This window comes from Balaenoptera ricei, chromosome 8 (genome assembly GCF_028023285.1).
Source record: "Balaenoptera ricei isolate mBalRic1 chromosome 8, mBalRic1.hap2, whole genome shotgun sequence".
Classification (NCBI taxonomy): Eukaryota; Metazoa; Chordata; class Mammalia; order Artiodactyla; family Balaenopteridae; genus Balaenoptera; species Balaenoptera ricei.
The window spans coordinates 89,914,468-89,934,958 of NC_082646.1; the positions used below are offsets into that span (position 1 = coordinate 89,914,468).

Genomic DNA, 20,491 nt, shown 5'->3' on the forward strand with positions numbered 1-20,491 from the left:
TCACATTTTTCTTTCATATCCTAGGAGTACTGTATTTTATTAAGTATCAGTAATAGTAATAATACTAGTAGCTAACATTCATTGACAGGTGACTATGCTCTCAGCCACACTAGAATATATGATTATTGTACCCATTATACAGGAAACTGAGGCTCCCCTACAATACTGCTATGGGCTGAGTTGTGTGCCCCCTGAATTCATTTGTTCAAGCCCTCACCTCCAATGTGATGGTGTTTGGAGATACGGCCTTGGGAAGTAATTAGGTCATGAAGGTAGAGCCCTCATGATCGGATTAGTGCCCTTATAAGCAGAGATGTAAGAGAGCTCTCTCTCTCTCTCTCCATGCACCAAGGTAGGGCCATGTGAGCAAACATCTAGAAGGCAGTCATATGCAAGCCAGGAAGAGGACATTCACCAGGAGCTGAACCCGCCGGCACCTTAATCTTGGACTTCCCAGCCTCCAGAACTGTGAGAAATAAACATCTGCTCTTTGAGCCATAGTCTATGGTATTTTGTTACAGCAGCCCGAGCTGACTGAGACAAGTACATACCTCATAGGGTGGTTGTGAGGATTAGATAAATTAATATATGTAAGTAGGTGTGATCTTTAAGTTTGCAGAGAAGTGATGTGTTTTTAATGACGTCTTGGAAAAGTATTCTTTCTGAATTTTTTAAAATGATGAATACATATGGTAAAAATACCTTTAGTAAAAACAAAAAAAAATATTTGCTGGTTATTTGTAATATAATGTTATGCTATATTGAGGAATCTCTTCCTCCCTGTATTTCATCATTTTTGCCGTCACTCCTTGGAATGCTGAAGGGAACATATTTTAATGAAAGAAAAACTGGATCCAGAGTCAGTTGATGTTGGCCCCAGTGACAGCCCTGCTGGCTCATTACTGATGGTATTACAGCCTCAGACAAACTACCATGCCCCTTGAAGCCTGTGCTTCCTCATCTATTAAATAATCATATAAATAACTGCCTTGCAACGTCACAGGATTGTCAAAAATCAAATAATATCAAATTTCTAAAGCAATTTCACATGGGCAATACAAACATAAGGCATTAGTATGAGCCTGATTCCTTCCTGAACCAATCTTCCCTTTGAGCCTGTCAGTAGCTCCTCTACTCCTTTACTTCCTTCACCATTCTTCTAACTGGAGAACAGCAGTTCAAGTGGCCTCTGTGAAATGGAGTTAGTGTGGAAGGGGATAAGGTAAAAAGTTGTTTCAGTGCTTCACACCACCCATTTCACTCACCTTACGGTCACAATCTGGCCTCCATCTAGGATGACGCCATTCATCTGGGCTATAAAGATGGCGGCCACGGCTTCATAAAGGGCTGTACCGTCCATGTTAATGGTTGCTCCAACTGGTAGGACAAATCTGGTTACACGCTTATCAATCCCCAGATTTTCTTCCAGGCAACGGAAGGTGACGGGCAAAGTTCCGGCACTAAGGGGCGAAGAGAGAGAGACAAGAGTTACGTCCACTCTAGAGAAGCAGGACAAAGCACAAACCGAAATGCCACCACAAAGTTTTTGTTCTTTTGTTCCAATCAATGTGACTTGAAAAAAGCAGTGTCTGGAGCTAAATTAAAAACCATCGATTTGCCGTATAGGCCATTACAGAGTATTGAGTAAGTTCTGTACTCCAGTAAAAATTAAAAAAATAAAATCCAAATAAAATTTAATTCTAATAATAAAGAAGAAAAAAGCCCATTGATTTGGGGGCTCAAATACAATCTTATTAAGATGCTAATAGTCAGCAAAATATTTTTGTTGGTTCTAGCTTTTGAGATCTACTCAGAGCTTCAAGTTCTCCTTTCCCTTTGGTCATTGTTTACATCTTGGATTAAATATTGAAGCCCATGTGATTGCCCACATCAATTGGGCTGCCAAAAAAAAGTGTCAGAAAAGGATCAGCTATCAACAGTAAGATGGAATGAGTAATTTTTGAATGACCCATAATTTCATGCTAGAAACACTGTTTCCAACAAGATGACTACATGGGTTGTATCTAGCCCCTGGGAATTGCCCTGAGCCGGGCCTGCTAATGTTGAGAATGCTGGACAAATATGTTAAGGACCATTCAGCAAGAATCCAAGCTTCTAGCAATTCACTGCGGACCCTCACAGACAGTCCAACTCCCTGATAAATGGTCATTGCCAATTCTACAGTCTCTCCAATGACATAGGGCAGAAAAGCCAGTGCTCTGGAGCTAATCAAAGACCCAGCATGGAGTGACTTCACCCCCACTCCTCCCAGGCGTGGGATGGGAATTCACGACCATATGAATCAATCTCAAAGGCCAGAACTCCTGACATGTTCTGTGTCTTCTAAAACAGGAGACCTATAAGAGTAAGTGTTGCTGAAAGCCAGAATATTATTTCCATGTGGATAGAGGTGATGGGAGGGCAGGTGGATTTGCTTCAAAGTTTAAGTGATATGGAAAGCAATGTAGAACATTCCAACTGCCATGGGAGTACATTGTGGTACATTCTCTTTTCTCTTACTCAAATGTTAGCAAACTGTCCCCAGTGCAGACAGCACATTTTTCTCTCTTGCATTTACAGCCTTAGTCATAGCTCGCTCCTTCTACTTGTCAGAATTAGGGCTCCAGCCAAGCTGGACAAAGACACCTGCAGAGGCGTCAGTTTCTCAGAGAGTGGGACAGGACCGTCAGCTTCAGGCATGCTAAGTAAAATGCAGATTCCAGGGCCTACGCAGAACCAAGGTCCCTGAAGCTCTAAAATTAGGGTCTCCTAGATCTGCATCTTATCAACCCACGGACCCACAAGCCCTATTAACAACCTTAGGGAAACCAGAGTCATCTTACTGGAACATTCTTTGTGATTTTAGGTCAGGGGTCTTTCTCATGCCTCCTCTTTGGTCTTAGGTGGGGAGAAGAAATGGATGTTTGGAGACCTCTCATTACCAAAACCTTATAAGCCCAGGGAGAAAAGTGTGGAGTCTGGCCTCATTCACATGCTGGGGTGCCATCGTACCTGGCTTGCTGCCCCAGCTGTTTTAATGAGAAGTTAGTGTCCCTTTATTCCTCTCTCATGCACTCCCAGCCCTTTCCTAAGACCCCTTTGAGGTTACCAGGCCACCATGACTGGTCTGAAATGGCTGCGTGGCTATGGTTGGCCGCTGAATTCTCATCAGTATGAATCTTAGGACACTGCTGGGAGGACTGGAATATATCCATTATTATCACTGCATTCATTTTCCCACAGTGTCATCAAAGGGTCTTTAGACAATTCAACAGATTGGAGAAAACAACTGGTAAGGCATGAAAATATTCTTAATGTCACTACTGGACAGGCTTTGTGTCTTAAAAATCCATATGTACCCCATCGGTCCAAACTGGGACTTGAGAATTTTAACTCTTTCCTGTGTTGACTGGCTGACATTCTGACATTGTTTTTTTGGTTCCTGCCTCAGTGGCCATATGACAGTCTTCAAACGTTGCTAATAATAACTGTCTGGTACTTGAGATTCTTCTTTTTTTTAATCCAGATTAGTGTTAACAGCGCACTCGGAAGTCAGAGGGATGCAGAGAGACGTGTCGCAGGTCATCCCCACTCCATTCAGCTGCCCTGACACCAGCCTCTGTGCCTATTGAGAAAACGGGGTCAACCCTTCCCCTGCACATTCAGTCCAGCGTCTGAGGAGGTGGAAAGTATATTTAGCGCTGGCTGTCCCAGGGCTTTCCCCCTGTGGTCATAATGGCAAATAAACCCTGAGTTAATTCTTACTACGTGACTCCTGCTACAGTGACTTTTTAAAAAAAGAAATTCCTCATCTAGGCAAAAGCCACATTTTAACCAAAGATTAAAACCATATTTTTTTTCAGATGAAATACAGGGCAAGGGGGAGATATGAGTCTAATGTTTGTGGTCTTGGTCAGATAACCCAAGAATTTGTCTTTGATTTAAATATGATTTTGGGTTTTCCCTATGCTTTTAAGATTAACCTTTGTCTTATAAAGGGACTAGGATAATTGTCTAGTCATTCAGAAGAAAAGATAATGATAATATTTTGTAATAGTGTAGATATCAAAACCATAAAGGTATTGGAAGAAAATATAAAGTTATATTTTATAATCTTTGGTGGAAAAGATATTCCTAAGCAAAATCAAAGTTCTAAATACCAAAGGAAAACACTGACGACTTTGACTACATACAAATTAAAACCTGCTAGTGGCAAAAAGCGCTGTAAGTTTTTAAGACAAATGTCAAGTGAAGGGGGACACTATTTACAACATATGACACATGAGTTGATATTTCTATATATGTAGAGAGCTGAAAACCAATCAGGAAAGGATAAACACCCCAACAGGAAATTAAGCTCACAAACAATTCACAGGGCAGAGGAGGGGAGGGAAGGATGGTCAAAAAGAACATAAAAAAGATGTTTTCCCTTCGCTAGTAATCAAAATAATGCAAATTCAGTGAGATCACTTTTCACCAATAGGATTTGAAAGTATTAAAGTGATAGATAATGTTCAGTGTTGATGAGCAGGTGGGTAAAGGCACACTCATATACCCAGTTAGTGGGTACGTAAACGAATGTACTTTTCTAAATAGTAATCTGGTGATATGTTTCAAAACCATCAGGGTGCTTACCACTGGATTCAGCAATTCCACTTCTAGAAATTTATCCTGAGGGGATCACCAGACATCCTTGCAGAAATGTATTTACAAGGATGCTTGTCATAGCCCTGTTTAATAGACAAGGTTTAAATGTACATTTGGGGTGGGGGATGTATTGTAGTACCTACAGTATATTATTATGAAGTTTAAAAATAGTAGTAATAGATATGCAGTAATAGATATAGTAAGAGCTATATTAATAGATATAACTTTTATGATATGTTGACCAGTGAAAGTAGCAGTGTACAATATCTATACATAATAAGAACTGGAAATGTACATAACTGTAAAGATTAACAAAAAGGTTACTACCAGTTATCAGTGGTGTTGCCCATTTTTTTTCCTCCAAAATTTTATACACTGTCTGAACTTTTTCATAATGACCAAATACCATGCTCATAACCAGAAATCAAAAATAAAACTAAACATGATTGTTTTCATTTTTGAAAAAAAGTTAACTTTTTCACCAAAAAGAGGAAATCTTTATGGATAGCGATACTTAGCGATAAGAAATGTATAGGACCAAGAAGGAAAAAGGAAATTTTGAAGTGTTTCCCTTCATCTTGGGAAACTGAATGTAGAATCTACATCTCCAAAATTGTATAGATTTTAGCTTTTTCTGAAACCTCACGTTCTACTAGTACAGAATTCTCACTGATTTGCAAGATGGAAATATAATTTGGCTTTCCCAGGTTGTCACCACTATTGGCCTGTTAGGTCACTTAAGAAAAACCTGACTGACTGCTCAGTAGTTTTGAAAAAAAAAAAAAAAAAAAAGCAGTCTCCCTGTGTCACAGAGCAGCTGCCTCCCTGGCAGTGAGTGGTCATGGGTTCTGTAACAAGGACCTGCCAACCTGTGACTCCAGAGATAACGCTGAGCTATGGGTTGCAGAGTTTACTTGCCTCCCTGCCACCTGCTTTATGGCCTCAGTCTTTGTTTTGTGACCCAAGGATACACATGTAGAAATAAAAGCAAATATTGCAGGCTGAAAGAATAAAACTCTTTTAGTCTTTGAAATTCTACATTGCTGGCTGTTTCTTTTTTTTTTTTTTTTTAAAGCACTTTTCTTTTTTTATAGTTACTTTATTTATTTATTTTATTTTATTTTTTGGCTGTGTTGGGTCTTCGGTTCATGTGAGGGCTTTCTCTAGTTGAGGCAAGTGGGGGCCACTCTTCATCGCGGTGCGAGGACCGCTCTTCATCGCGGTGCGCGGGCCTTTCCCTATCGCGGCCCCTCCCGTCGCGGGGCACAGGCTCCAGACGCGCAGGCTCAGTAGTTGTGGCTCACGGGCCCAGCTGCTCCGTGGCATGTGGGATCTTCCCAGACCAGGGCTCGAACCCGTGTCCCCTGCATTAGCAGGCAGATTCTCAACCACTGCGCCACCAGGGAAGCCCTGGCTGTTTCTTATGTATCTGTTTTTGTTGGGTTGTTGGTTTTATTTTTGCTAAATTCAGTCCAAGATGATATCAAAAAAAAAAAAGAGGTTTTTTTGCTTGCATATCTGGAGTCCTCACTGGCTTCTGGGAGGCACTGGGACTAGGTAATGAAGAAGCAACTGACTCTCGGTCAATGTGAAGTCAAATCAATGCCAACCTGACTTTCCTCAAAATCAGTGGGGTAGAATAGTCCATTACAGGTTCAAAGACTTGCCTGATTTCCGGTTTGTTTGAAAAATCTCACCTAACCTACCATTTACCCTGCAAAACCTTGTTCTCCTACTTTTGAAAAATTATTCCAATACAGTGATATAATAGCCTTTCTCAAATCACAGGTGAGAGAATTTCTTAAATAAAATAACATCCTGTTACACCCTTTTGGAAAACATTTAAAACTGAACTAATGCTATATGTGGCAAATTATGCCTAGAGATGAATAGCATGTATTCACCTGGGAAACAATATGAGATCATAGTTCCAAGACAGCTGCATACCAGCAAAAAGTTCATCAGAAAGCTTAAAAGTTCCTAAAAGGAGCGAAGAATCTAAAGTGTTCCACTTTTTCAAAAATATTTTTAAAATATGTGAAAAGTGTTCTCACTGAACGCTCTGATGGGAAGGTTTTGAAAAAGAGGAAGTGACAAAGAAGTAAAAGGAATGAGCAGAGAGAAACAACAGTGATTTCTTGCGTTCTCTACCTGGAAGCGGTACCCAGGGCAGTGATCCAAGCTTGGAAAATTCCAGCAAAAAAGGAGAAAGGGTTTTTCCTGGTCACTAGAAAGTAAATCAAGGGGAGAAAGATGCCCCCATGGATGATGAGGCCGACAATCACCGTGATCATGTACATCCCCAGTTGTCTAGCAACCACTTCTAAGTCCTTGATTGCAATGATCTTCCCACAAATTAGGCAGGCGATACCTAGGGGAGAGTACCTGAAAAACATAAAAGAAAAAAAAAAAAAAAAGCATTGAAGAGCTGGTGATGGGATTCAGAATTTAAATCAGGGCCCTCCTTCGTACCACACGCTGAGGAAAACCCTTTGCATTCCTGTACAGAGTGTTGCCAAAAGAGGACCATGAGATTCGATAGATGCTATATTTTGCTTCCGACTAACCACATTATCTGAAATATTTCCTATGGACCTGGTGGCCCCTGCTTTGATGAAAAATCCCAAGGCAAACTTTGTTGCTCAGGTAATTTTTTAGGGCTAAAGGAGACACGCTTTACCACCTCTTAAGGAAGCACCAAGATAAAAGTCGAGGGACACCCAGGTTACATCTTTGAGAATCTTATTTGATTTCTCTGTTCCAGATCTCCTTCCTCGAAAATTGAGAATAAATTTAGAGCTTCTCAGAAAGCTCATTAGAGTTTCACCAATTTACAAACACTGGTGTTTGTAAATAGTGCTTTGTTTTTGCCTTGGAAGGAATCTAGGAAATACCTTGAGAGAGAGAGAGAGAGAGAGAGAGAGAGAGCTGCCCAAACAAGAAAACCATCTGAGCCAAGAAGCATGTTTAGAGAAATGTGGTTTTATTACTTCCAAGTCTGAAAGTGTTTCTTTCCATACCTACTCCAACAGTAATGCTGGCTGCCATTCATCGTGTTTCAAGAATATGGGGAGACATTCACACACTTAATTCTTACAAAAACCCTAAAACCAAGGAATCATTATGCCGGTTTGGCAAATGAGGAAATTGAGGTTTGGAAAAGTTAAATTACTGGCCCAAGACCACGAAAACAAGAAGGAGGAGGAGGATAATCTCAGATGTGTGAAACTCTACCACTGGGGGTTTTCATCCCTACCAACCAAACCACTTCCTTGAAGGAGCAATTGTAGCTTTTTGTACATAAGCAGACAATTTGTTCTCTACCAATCTATCCTAAAATAGACTTATTTTATATTTCTATATTATTATTCTTTTATAGCATGCTTGGAAACAATCTACTGTTGTCCTCACTCTTGAGTCAGCTAACCATGCTCTCTCTCACCTTGGGTATATTTTTTGCATGTTTGGCAATACCCTTTTTTTTATTGCCTAATCTGGTGGTGTTGGAGCATGAACTTGTTCAGCCTGTAACACTTCTGACTGAAATGAAGATGTTTGTGGGAACGTTGACACCTTATTAAGAATTATGAACATATTTGAAAGAAAGACTGTGGGGCAAACGAAGTCACGCTCCCAGCCTGGGGAGGGGAGTCAGGATAAAGAGAGGGCCAGCAAGCAGATTTGGTGGATTTTGTTTTTTCAGTTGTGTTTGGAGCAAAAGCACTTCCTGGGTTAAAGCAAAGCCATGAGGAGTAGACGAGAGTCATATACACAATTACACGAGACATGGAGCTTGTCCAGCCAGCTATATGACCTTGGTTAGTGACTTATTCCCATTTTACAGATGTGCAAGTCGAGGCTTAGAGAGACTACCTGCAACCTCATGGGACTGCTGTGAGGATTACGTTTTTGAACATGCATATGTACGCACTATCAAAAGTCCCTCCCCCATCCCTGTCAGTGCCATTAGTTCTCTGACTCCTGACACAGGAGTCCCTTGCAGGTTCATTTTCACACATCTACCCCATGTCCCCTCATCACCTATGCGTAATGAGTCAAGTCTGAGTTGAAGAGGTTTTCTAAGGCATCTCACGGGCTACTTCCACCCAACTGCGGATGTTTTTACGTCCAAACTATTTTCTCAAGAGGAATCTTCTCCTGAAAGAGCTGATTTGTAACTGACACTAAGTAGTTAAAACATGAGCGTAGTTACTCTCCCTGAGGAGCATCTAGCCTGTAGTCTCCCTTTCTCCGTTCCTGGAGGTGAAGGCTGGCGATGTTTGAGGGCTGCTTCCCCGGGAATTAGGGAGTCAAGTCATTAAACCTTTGGCTTTCCCACCATTTTATATTTTCTTGCTGTGCCCATAGTCACAGCATCTCATAGATCAGTCGGGTGGTCTCAGGGGCCAGCTCTGTGTTCCCTGAGATTGTAAACAACTAAGCAGAATGCATTTTCTGATAAAACCAACAAGCATCTAGCTTCATAAACCAAGAGACTAATTCTTTCCCAAGCACCAATCACCCCTTAGAGATCTCCAGAAAAACACAAATACAAGCTGTTCTGGGTGCCATTCAATTTTCCTGCTCTTCTAGGACAAGTGATTTGTAGAAGGGAGAGAAAATGTTTTCAAGGCTCTTTGCCAAGCAAGACCAGCTATAGAGACCCCTGGAGAACACATCTGCCAGAACCAAATGTTAGAGAGAGGTAACAGGTTATCTCCAGAGTACTCAGCTCGCTGGGAGAAACCTGAGTCCCCACTATAAACGGACAGTGCCATTCAAGGGCCAGAAGGTAGAGTGTTAGGGTAAATAAATATGGCAAGCAGGGGCCCTAGTTAACCCAAACACCTTAGTCTCTGGAACTAGAATGAGCATTAATTAGGACAGGGAAAGAGACTTTGTTCTAAGCTGTTTTTTAGGGTCATTACTTCCCTGCACCTGTTTTCAAAGCAGGTAGTTTAAGCCTCCACTCAGGAGCTGGAGCTTCTGAGTTCCTGGGTTTCCATATTAATGAATTACCTTGTTGGAAATATACTCAATGGAAAAGAAAAGGCAAATGTTCAGGGCTCAAGGTCACCATTTAAAGTTTCTGAGATGAAGCAAACAAAGCCATAAACTAAAGTGTATAAAGAGGCTGAGAGCTCCCGAGTGTCCTGAAGCCAAGTGATGCCCAGGAATTGTTGGACCCGTTTCTAAATCAGAAGGACATAACTACAGAGCTGGGAGAGGGAACGGCTCCCATGCTGCCCTGAGACTGGCTATATCCTCAGCTCTGGGCTTCATTTTCAAAGCCACTGATTCATCCAGGACTGGCCTGTGGCATCTTTTTCTTACTGTTGCATCACCCATTCTTGCCTCTGCCCACTTTGCGCCTCCGTCCTTGTCATCCTAAGGTTCCAGCCAAGATGCCCCCTCAGGTCTGCTCCCTACTCCACAAACAGACCATCCACAGCACTAACATACCCCGAACTGAGTCAGTGCATCCGTAGACCCCTGCCCCAGAATTACCTGGCCTGCCTGAAACAATATGGATCCCCTGGACCCACCATATACCTACTGAGTTAGAACTTCCTGGAGCTGGCCTTGGGACAGTTATATTTCAAACAAGTTCCCGGGTAATTCTGATGTGTCTGGAAATCAATGTTTCCAAATAAATCAATGTTTCCAGGAATAAAATCTGATCTGCAACTGATGAAATACAGATAGTCCTTGGTTAGTCTTTGGAAACCATTTACTTTTTATTTAGCTGCACCTTATTCAAGGCCTTTGGTTTTAACCCACTAAAGTGATAACTCTGGGACTTTCAGGCGTAGGACAGATGGTGGGCCAGACACCTGGCGTGGAGGTAAGCGGAGGGACTTTCTCAGTCCTGCCATAAAGCCACTCTGGTTCTGTCCCACATGTTGCCAACAGCAACACCACTCCGCCAGTTTGGGACACATTTCAAGAGAACTCAAGAGTTGGAAGAGTCTGTCAGTAAAGACTTAAACATACATTCCAAGAGTTACCTAAGGTGCTCTCGGTACTCAGGGTAAGGAAGTAACACAAATCTCCACTTTCCCAGTCCACTTAGGGAAAGGTTCTGGCTATCCAAGAAGTGACTTTTGCTGAGAGTTACCATATGAGGATTAGAACTCTTCATCAGGATAGAGTGAAAGTCAGTTCATGGAGCCTCCAGGCTCCATTATATCACCAGCTCCTGAAATTGTTGTCGGCGTGGAAGAGGTGCTCGAGTATTTAGGAAGTGAAGGAATGAATGGGTGGATGGATGGATGGTGGTGGTGGTGGGTTAACTGGGAGGGAGAATTGAAAGAGTGAGCAGAGATTTCACTTCTCACTTTATGTTTCTACGGTGGTGAGATTATGAAAAGTTTTACTTTCTATTTAAGTTTTGCAGATTTTGAAAAACATGTTTTAAAGCACTTCGCGAAAAACTGAGGATATGAAAATCACACCGAAATGAAGGTTTTTCTTTTCTTTTGGTGATTCAGAGGGCTTTGCAGGATTCCTAAGGAATTCACAAATACAGAGAAGCAAAGGGTTACGGATTGAATTGATAATAATGGTAATTACAGTGTAACAACAATAATAATACTAGGTCATACAAAATGCTCAGACAGGTCCTGGCACATAGGAAATGCTCCATAACTATTGGTCACAATTTCACTTAATTCTCACAGCAACCCTATGATATGGATTCTATGATCAATCCATTTCACAGATCAGGATGAGGGGTTTAGCGTGTTTCTAACTTACCTAAAGTCACACAGCTAGTAAGAGGAGGATCCTGGGTTCAATCCAGTCTGAGGTCAGATGGAAGTTGATTTAGGTAATGCTTCTCTATAATTCCAATTACTTAGGCTGTGCAATGAGTTAACCTCTGTGCTTAGTTTTCTCCTCTGGAAAATAGGGCTCACCAAAGTACCTATTTTTGCTAGGTATTATTGTGAAAAATAAATGAGTCAATGCATGTAAAGTATTGGAATAGTATTAAGCATACAGCAGGAATCTGGTAAATCTTAATTGTGATTTAATAATAATTATAAATTATTATCTTCTCAATAATAGGTACAGGACAGTAATTGACAAAGTACTGAGCATATAGCAAGAATTTAATAATTCTGTTATAATTTTATAATAATTATTGTTAGAATAATAGTAATCTCCTCAAAGATGCATTTTGCTATTACTACTCTTCTTACTACCACGTAGAGAAGACTATGAAAGAACTCTGATGATTTAAGCTTTGAGGGTGTCAGTTAAGGAGTGGTTGGTTGTTTTATCCAGAACCTTCTCACACACATCGTTTTCACTTGCTGATGAGGCAGCTAAAGAATGAAAGAAATGTGTAGGATTGGCATCTCATGTCATATTACACCCTCCGGACTGTTGGCCTAGATGAGGTAACCCAACAGCTGTCAGAAACTGTTCCGTAGGTCCTATTCCTGACTCACAATTGCTCTTCATCTCCTGGGATATGATGCTAAATCTTTAGGAGATTTGGTTTCAGTGAAGAGGAAACTTCTCGATCCACACCCACTCTATCCCTGCAGAGAAGGAAGGCTACACTTTATCCCATGACTCATCTGATTTCCTAGAAGATTCCCTCCGCTTCAAGGGCTCAGTGGAAATGACAGTGGTGTGGATAAAGGAAGGAATCTTCATACATGACCCACATCGCTGGCATCATAATACAGAAAAATGGACTGCATATTCAGAGCTAGGGTACTCACTCTGCTAGGAACTTTAGGAAATGAAGGCAGATCCTAAGGTTTAAAACCAAGAGGCCTAGTTTGCTTCATATATTACCATTTATTAATCTCTCAGCAAGCTCAGAATGGCTTTAAAAGACTTTTGAAGTATTTTTACAGCATGACATCGTGTGTGACTTTAAATCTTCACACAAAAGAAATATTCAGAAATCTAGCATTGACTGGGAAGTTGAAGAATCAGTACAAGAATCGTAAAGAACACGCTATTGTACGAGCATCCTTTCCATGTTTCTAAAGTACAAGAAAGCAAGGACCAACACAAGCCAGACCTATTAAATATGGTTCATGAAATCATGGGAAACATCTTCTTGATCTAGGGCCCTGGGGCCTTCAGCTAGCCCCCTCGTTCCTAAAGTTTTAATAAGAATTTACTACAGGCACATCATCATGTTTGGAGATAAAATACAAGTCGAGAACAGATTGTGCCCTTGTAAGTTGGGAGTAAGGGCCAAGGAAAGGAAGAGAGAACGAAGGTGGAATTTCAGGGGAAGACACGTAGAATCGGAGGAGGATCGGAGGCGGATTGGGAAGGCTGGTGGGGAGCACCGGAGAAGGAGGAGCCAGGGAATCCGTAACGCAGAATTCCTGTGGTGAATAGAACACACGTGTGGTTTGGTCTTATTTCTAGGCAGGCATACAGGACCGTCGTAGGGGTCTGAAATGAACGTATGTAAAAATCTTTCTGTCAGATAGATACCGGACACGAGAAGTTTCCAGTGACTGGAGGTGACACAGTTTCCTTGGTGAAGGAGAGAACACCTATGCTCTGGGCTACCCTATACTTCAGAACCACTGACCATAAACACACATGAAATGAAGTGGAGACAATATTGCTTACATGATTCAAACAACAACAAAACCCCCCACCCACTTACATATCAAAGATTTTGATATCAACATAAACTCCAGCTCTTCCTCTCCCTAGCTGTCTACTCTTAAGCAAGTTAATTCACCTCAGTGAGCCTCAGTTGCCTTTTCTGTCAAATGGGAACCATAACACCATCTTTGCAGGGTTGTGGGGATTACAGTTGGTAGGTATGAAGCACTATCATGGCTCTTGGCAGATAAGAGGAAACCAATAAAAGATAGTTTTGATGATGATGGTGATCATGATGATGTTAAAGAATCAAGATTTAGTGTCTCTGGACCAGTTTTCTCTGCTGTAAAACCAGAGAGTGGGACCAGATTTCCAAGAGCCCTTACAGTTCTAATCTTTTGTGATTTCACTTTTTCTTGCATGGCCTGAGAACTGCCTTTTTTTTTTTTTTTCTATATGAGTCACGAGTAACCCGGGTCTGAGGTGCATTGCTTTTGGACACCAGAATACTGGCGCAGCGGTTCTTCCATACACCCTGGGTCATGCCATATCCCTGAGATCTTGGCCGTGTCTTAGTGTATCCTGATACTGCTCAGCTTCAGGATTACTCATTGTTTTTTTCAGCTTTTCTGTCCTTTCTTTTTTTTTTTTTTTTTTTTTTTTAAGTCTTTTCTTCCAGGGCAGGGATGGAAAGGGCCATCCCTTTTTAATGTAAGGGGCCAAGTACTAAATAGTTTAGGCTTTGCAGGCTACACAGTCTTGGTCACAGCTACTCAACTCTGTCTTTTCGCACAAAAGTAACCCTTGACAATACATGAACGAATAGGTATGGCTGGGTTCCAACAAAACTATTTATGGGCACTGAATGTGAATTTCACATAATTTTCACGTGTCGTGGAATAGTACTACTCTTTTGATTTTTTTTTTCAGTCAAATAAAAACATAAAACCCATTCTTAATTCACGGGCCATACAAAACAAATGGCAGATAAGATTTGGCCCACAGGCTATAGTTTTCCAGCCCATTTTCTAGTGAAAGCTCCAAAAAAGAGATTTTCATCCCTTTCTCAAAGTCTTTCTGGAGAGCCCTTTGCTTGGTTCATGCCTGCCCACTCTTTCCTGCTGGGAGGGCTCCAGTGCCCTCTGGCGACCCCAAGACCATCTCACAAGCCACCACCATGAAGTAAGAACAAGCCCACTTACCACATGATCATGATCACTAGCTTCATTACAATCTCATTCAAAATGTTGAAGAATTCCACCATCAGCTTGGCCTGCTCGCCCATCTTCCCCATGGCAATGCCGAAAGCAATGAAAAACCCTATCAGACCTGTTGGGTGAATCACAGGACACAGAAGGACAAATTACAAAGTATGTGTTTCTTCTCCCTTGTTCATTGCTATCCCCCATAATGAGTGGAGCCACATTCTTACCACCTGTTACCCTATGAATTAGGCATTAAAAGACAAAAGCATTATGTTTCCCACTTTTCCCCTGGATAATTATGGCTTTCCTGAATACTTTCCACATGAGCAAGTTGAACTGCAAGCAGGTTAGTTGCTTGGAGAAAAGGAATTCATTTTCATTCCAAACGAAAAAGTACCCTCTTCTCTCTCCTCCTCACTTATGAAATCATGTGGAAGCAGATTCCATTAGTACATAGATTAAAGAAGGAAGGCTTGTTGGGACTTGGGGATTATCATACAAACTTTGGAGCCAATATTAGAAGAGCAGAGACCAATTAGCCAATTCAGTCTCTGCCAGGGTTATGTCTATATGAGTTTGGTGTTATCCCAAGTTAATGCATGGCTGGTATGTTTCACTCTAGGAAAATCCTAAACATAAAATATTTTTCCTATTGCTGTGTGCCTAATTGGAGAAGGAGGAAGAATCTTGAAAAATCCAAGGGAAAGCAATGAAAAATCCAAAACAGTTGGGAAACCCCAAATGACCCAATTTGTTTGGATTTAACCTGTTATTTATTAATTCATCATCATTCTTTCCATGGTCAAAATGGTTACAACGCTTTCTTTTTTATTGTGGTTTTTTTTTTCAGGATCATAAAGTGAGAACGTAGTCTTTGTTGCTTCCTAGCCCCTTGGCCCTCTTCTCCCTTCACTTGATATCACTTGACTTCCATCTAAATGCAGCCCTCCTCCCCCAGCCTCCAGGGTCAATCTAATCCCAGGCCAGGAGGATTTGAGGAACCCTGTCCCCACCTCTTGATGCTGGCATCAAATTGCACTAGGTCCTGGACCAAGCCCAACAGCCAACCTTGGGTCTTATTTCTATGTTACCTTTTACCTCATTCCCTGAGTATCTGTCCAGGGAACCTGCCTGATATGTTAGCTCCTCCAAGGCAAGACCTGGCTTTTCTCTCCCCATAATACTTTCTCTGGCACCACTCTGTCCCACCCCTCTTCCTCAGCCTCTCACCCTGGAGTCTCACCCAGACCCTCCCAGGGACTGGGGCACACTACATGGCTAACGGATGTCCCTGTTACTGCCTGAAGGCTCTCCGGATTTCTGATAACCAGTCATCATGTGCCCCCCAGCTCCCAATCTGTTATTGCCAATCTTGGGGCTCCAACTCTGAAGACTTGCATGGACTATAAATCAATGTAATTGTCCCCTTGGCAACGGGCCCTTGCTTGCCCATCTGACTTTTTCTCTGACCTGCAGTATGGGCCATCCACTCTTCCCTCTCTCTCCCTCCTCTCCTTACACCTACCCTGTCCCACTTTGGCAGATTTCATTTCCAGTCCCTCCCTATTCCATCCAATTTCCTATTGCGTCCGTCCTTTTATGCCTGCAGTCTTGAGCTGTATCAAAGTAAATGATAGCATTATAATATGATTCTCTTAGAGGAAAATTCTTTCTGAACCTCTGCTTTTACCTTTTCTCTAGTCACCAAAACCACTCACCTCCTGCACCAAGCACATGTCAACCCAGACTGTTCAACTACCCTTTGCTACCCTCAGCAAAAAGAATCTAGCACTTGCACTGAAATTGTTAATCCTTGGTATTTAATATTTCCCCTTTTTAGCTCTTGGCCAGAAAGATTAACTAGTGACTTACAAGTGAGTTACTGGCCATAAACACAAAGGCTTAATGAGAATTAGCGTGACCTAGAATCAGAGTGACAGGAGAGAGTGACCTAGTTCTGTGGTAATGGAGGAAATCAAATTCAGGCTCTCGTCAAGCCCATGGAGAGGAGTTTGCTAGGTGTGTGGTGAGCAATGATCTGTGAACATTCTGGCTGAGAACAGCTAGTATCACTTGGTTAATTCCATTTGGAAATTTTAAGAGAAAATGTTCAAGGTCTCAAGGTCCCAAAGAACTAGAATAAAATAGCTCCCCTGGCAGGGTCACCAGAAACGGGCCATCTCTATGAGTGTAAGAGACAGATGTTGAAAGGAGCGCTATCTCACAGGAGTTGATTTAAGTGGTTGGGATTGAAGTAGAGCCCCGGAGCAGTCTGGAGGTCTTGGGGGTAAAGAAATGAGTCTTTAAAGAAGTGGGGGGCCAGAGCAAGGATTTTTATCTTCACTCTTGCAATGCTTGATCCTCGGGACTTTCCAAAACCGAAAAACAAACCAAAACCAAAAAAAAAAAAAAGGCCACCATCTCTGCCCTTGGAAGACAATGGAAAGAACCTTATTTCAGCCATGATTTGTAAATGGGAAGTTTCTCAACAGTCTAACTTCCCTTAGCTTTGCAGAGCCTCAATTTGCACTTGGAAACCCACAGCCAGCTTGTGCATTTCCCTCTGTAAACACTGCCTCATTGAACGCGCTGGAACAGGGGTGTTTCATTTGAACAAAGCCCTCTTAGACTTGGTCACTGGGGTTGAGAGAGTCGTGAATTGTGTTGAAACTCCCTGGTACAGCCAAAGGTCATGTGACTTCCCAGAATCCACCAGGACTCTGGAAATGACCACAAAAGTCTTCTGAATGATTCACCCCAAAGCTCTGGCCCCATTACTCATGGCCACAGTAGAAAATAGTGGGGCCACTTTGACCATAGGGTTTGGGGGGCAAGGGGATTTGGGAATGCCTGAAAGGGTCACAGATAGCTGGACAGTGGGAGAGAAGAGCCACTCAGGGTTGGATGCTGAGGATATTTGCAAACCCTCCTTCTCAGAGGAACTCTCCTATTTTCTCCTCTCTCCTTCCTCCTCTCGCCTCCCACTGGTTGTCAGCAATGTTTATTGATCTTTTGTTGCCTGGCAACCTGGTCAGCTTATCTCTTCCCTCACTCTCCGCTTCCTGCCAGGTCAAAGAAAAAGACACTTTTCACTGGCCGGGAAGTCCTGCTCCCTCCACCTCTGTTTCTCCACCATTCTGGATAAGTAAGGAGAACGGTGACCAAATTTAGAACAAACAAAAAGGACTCCCAGGTAAAATCTGAATTTCAGAAAAACAATGAAAACATTTTTTTAGTCCAAGTATATCCCATGCAATATTTGGGACATACTTAACACTTTAAAATTATTTGTTGTTTATCTGAAATTCACATGAAACTGGGCACCCTGTATTTTATCTGATGCCCCTATCAAAGAGACAAGGGCACTTGATCTCCTAGATGGTAAAGTGAGCTCAACCTTTTCTAAACAGCTCTCATTCAAATCCTTGGAAATCTCGCTTGCGTGGATCAACATACTTCTTCCACATAGATTTCCCATTTCTCCCAGCTTATGACCAAATGTCTTGTCTTGGGACACCATTCTAACAGTGGATGGGGGTTATTACGGTGGGGGGAGTGAACCCAGAGGGTGGATGGGGAGTAAAGTGAGCAAACTGGAGTCACCCACACAATGAGGAGTCTCTATCCTCTGTGGGGTGTTTTCTACTGAGCAGCTTAGCGCTCCACCCCCGGCCTTTAATGATGACAGCGGCTCACATGATAAAGCATATGGCGCGTACCATTGTGCCTACGTGCACAATCTCACTGAATCCTCACAATGATCTACAGGAGAAATGCCAACCCCATGCCCACTTTACAGATGAATCTTAAGAAGTGGAGCAGCCAGCCCATGATTAGATAACCGGTGAGTGGTCCATAAGGGATCCAAACTGGATACAAACCAGTCTAACGTCAGAGCCAAAGAACCCCTGGGATGACACTCTCAGAAGGTTCCAAGCTCACTGAAATCCCAGAAAGTTAAACCAGACAGTCTCCTTTTGCTAAGCCCGTTTTGGCACCAACGCCAACACTTTCACTCCTGATAGCACTGCGTTTGTTTACAGACTGTGAGGGCTGGGTGGGACAGCCCCCATGCCTAGCATAGTCCTGGGACAGACACAAGGGCGCCTCAAAAAGAAATGCTTAGGAAATGAAAGGATTGGATGTGTAACTTCACGAAATGGAGAGTCAGAGAAAGTGACTTGCCAACACCACGCAGAAAGTGGGGGGATGTGCCCGGTGAATGTCAGTCCCCTCGCGTCGCCCACACCCCAATCCTGCTGCCACGTCCCCACGTGGTATGGCTCCTGCCCGGCTCCCTCGTGCTTCACCTCTCAGTTCTCAGGCCCAGTGACCCTCAAATCGCTCCCCAGAGACAGCCTCTTGCTCCACCTACAGGACAGCAGGGCGATCGGCTTTCTGAGAAGGAAGCGAGGTTGCCTAGGTGTTGACCTGCAGGGAAAGCTGGCCACGTGGCCCCGGCAGAGGCACCTCCCCCAAGGAGATGAAGACCAGTGTGCCTACCTAAGACATTCATGCCGTCCTTGAACTCCAGGCCCTTCTTGATAACCACCTGCGTCTCCTCAGGTGGCTCAGTCACAGTCTCACTCAACAGCGAGAGGACAGCACTGGTGGCATTGCTCTCCTCGTCTGACGGAGGGGCCACCAGGACTTTCTTTGTCACTGTTTGAATCTAATGGAGTGGGGAAAAAAAAACCATAAAGATGAGAGGTTTGGTGTAAAAGGTCACCAAAAGCCTGGCCGCTTACATAAATTTTTGAATTCCCAATATGTCAAAAATATTATAATTAAGAAATGGCGGGCTTCCCTGGTGGCGCAGTGGTTCAGAGTCTGCCTGCCAATGCAGGGGACACGGGTTCGAGCCCTGGTCTGGGAAGATCCCACATGCCACGGAGCAACTGGGCCCATGAGCCACAACTACTGAGCCTGCGCGTCTGGAGCCTGTGCTCTGCAATAAGAGAGGCCGCGATAGTGAGAGGCCCGCGCACCGCGATGAAGAGTGGCCCCCGCTCGCCGCAATTGGAGAAAGCCCTCGCACAGAAATGAAGACCCAACACAGCCATAAATAAATAAATAAATAAATAAATTTATTAAAAAAAAAAAAAAAGGCCAAACAAGGTTATGAAATTGGGGAATATTTTATATGTGTGTGTTTGACAGAGTGATGCTTCATGGCACAAATACAGTGGGATACGACTGTCCTCATCCCACGATAATGATGGGATTTATAACATTCTTTTGTAACTACTATAAGCAGTGTGATTGGTAATGGGACCCAAGCTTCAGGTTGAGGGATGCCTGTGTGCTTGTTTCATTCCCATGGAGATAGTAGCAAATGTGAGACCCAGTTGGATGACCTGCCAGCCCCTGTGGAGGGTCCTGGATCTGGTCAGGAACAGGAGGGCAGGGGTCTTGCTGGAAGTCAGATCAGCACCTCATGATCCACGTGATTCGCTTCTCCCTGCCTGGTTCCTATCGCACGGAATCTTCACAGGCCCACTCTCACGGAGGCGCCTCCCAGAGCCTGGCTCTGCTGGGAATCTCCATGTAGCTGCCACATGTGCCAGCTGCCAGCAGCCCCCATGGCAGGGTCACTGGCTCATATTCCGTATGTAAGGTGGGAAGACACCCACTCCTTCGAGGCGGTGACGCCAAGCCTTGCTCAATGTTCCCAAGCATCCCTGTGCAAGCGGCCCCCTAAGAAGCTCTCATGCTATTCCTCGACATCTGGGGCGGCCACCCTATTTTTAAAGGTGCCAGGCACCCTGCATGCTGTGAAAACTCACGTCTAAGCCCAGAGAAACACTACCTGCAGGGGCATTAAAATAGAAGTCATGCAGAATCCTAGAATGTCAGTGCCGGCACGTAGTAGGCGACAGATGGCTGAAGCCTGCATAGATACAGAAGAGGGGGCATGGAGAAGTCAAGTGACTCATCAGACATCATAGAATTATTGGGAGAACTGGGACCTCAACTCAGATGCACTGACCACCACTGAGGTCTTTCACCACCTGCGCTGCCTGATAAACTCTATGGACCCAACCCTACAG

At 43.2% G+C, this 20,491-nt stretch overlaps 1 protein-coding gene across 1 annotated transcript in view; it reads right to left on the reverse strand.

The window, feature by feature from the left end:
* Positions 1-20,491, reverse strand: part of SLC1A2 (solute carrier family 1 member 2) — a 48,850-nt gene that overhangs the window by 19,640 nt on the left and 8,719 nt on the right. Inside the window, exons 4-7 of the mRNA XM_059929644.1 lie at positions 18,945-19,113; positions 14,439-14,565; positions 6,799-7,032; positions 1,266-1,460 (exon numbers count right to left, since the gene is read on the reverse strand). Coding sequence (XP_059785627.1) covers positions 1,266-1,460; positions 6,799-7,032; positions 14,439-14,565; positions 18,945-19,113 — 725 coding nt within the window. The remainder of the gene's footprint in view (positions 1-1,265; positions 1,461-6,798; positions 7,033-14,438; positions 14,566-18,944; positions 19,114-20,491) is intronic.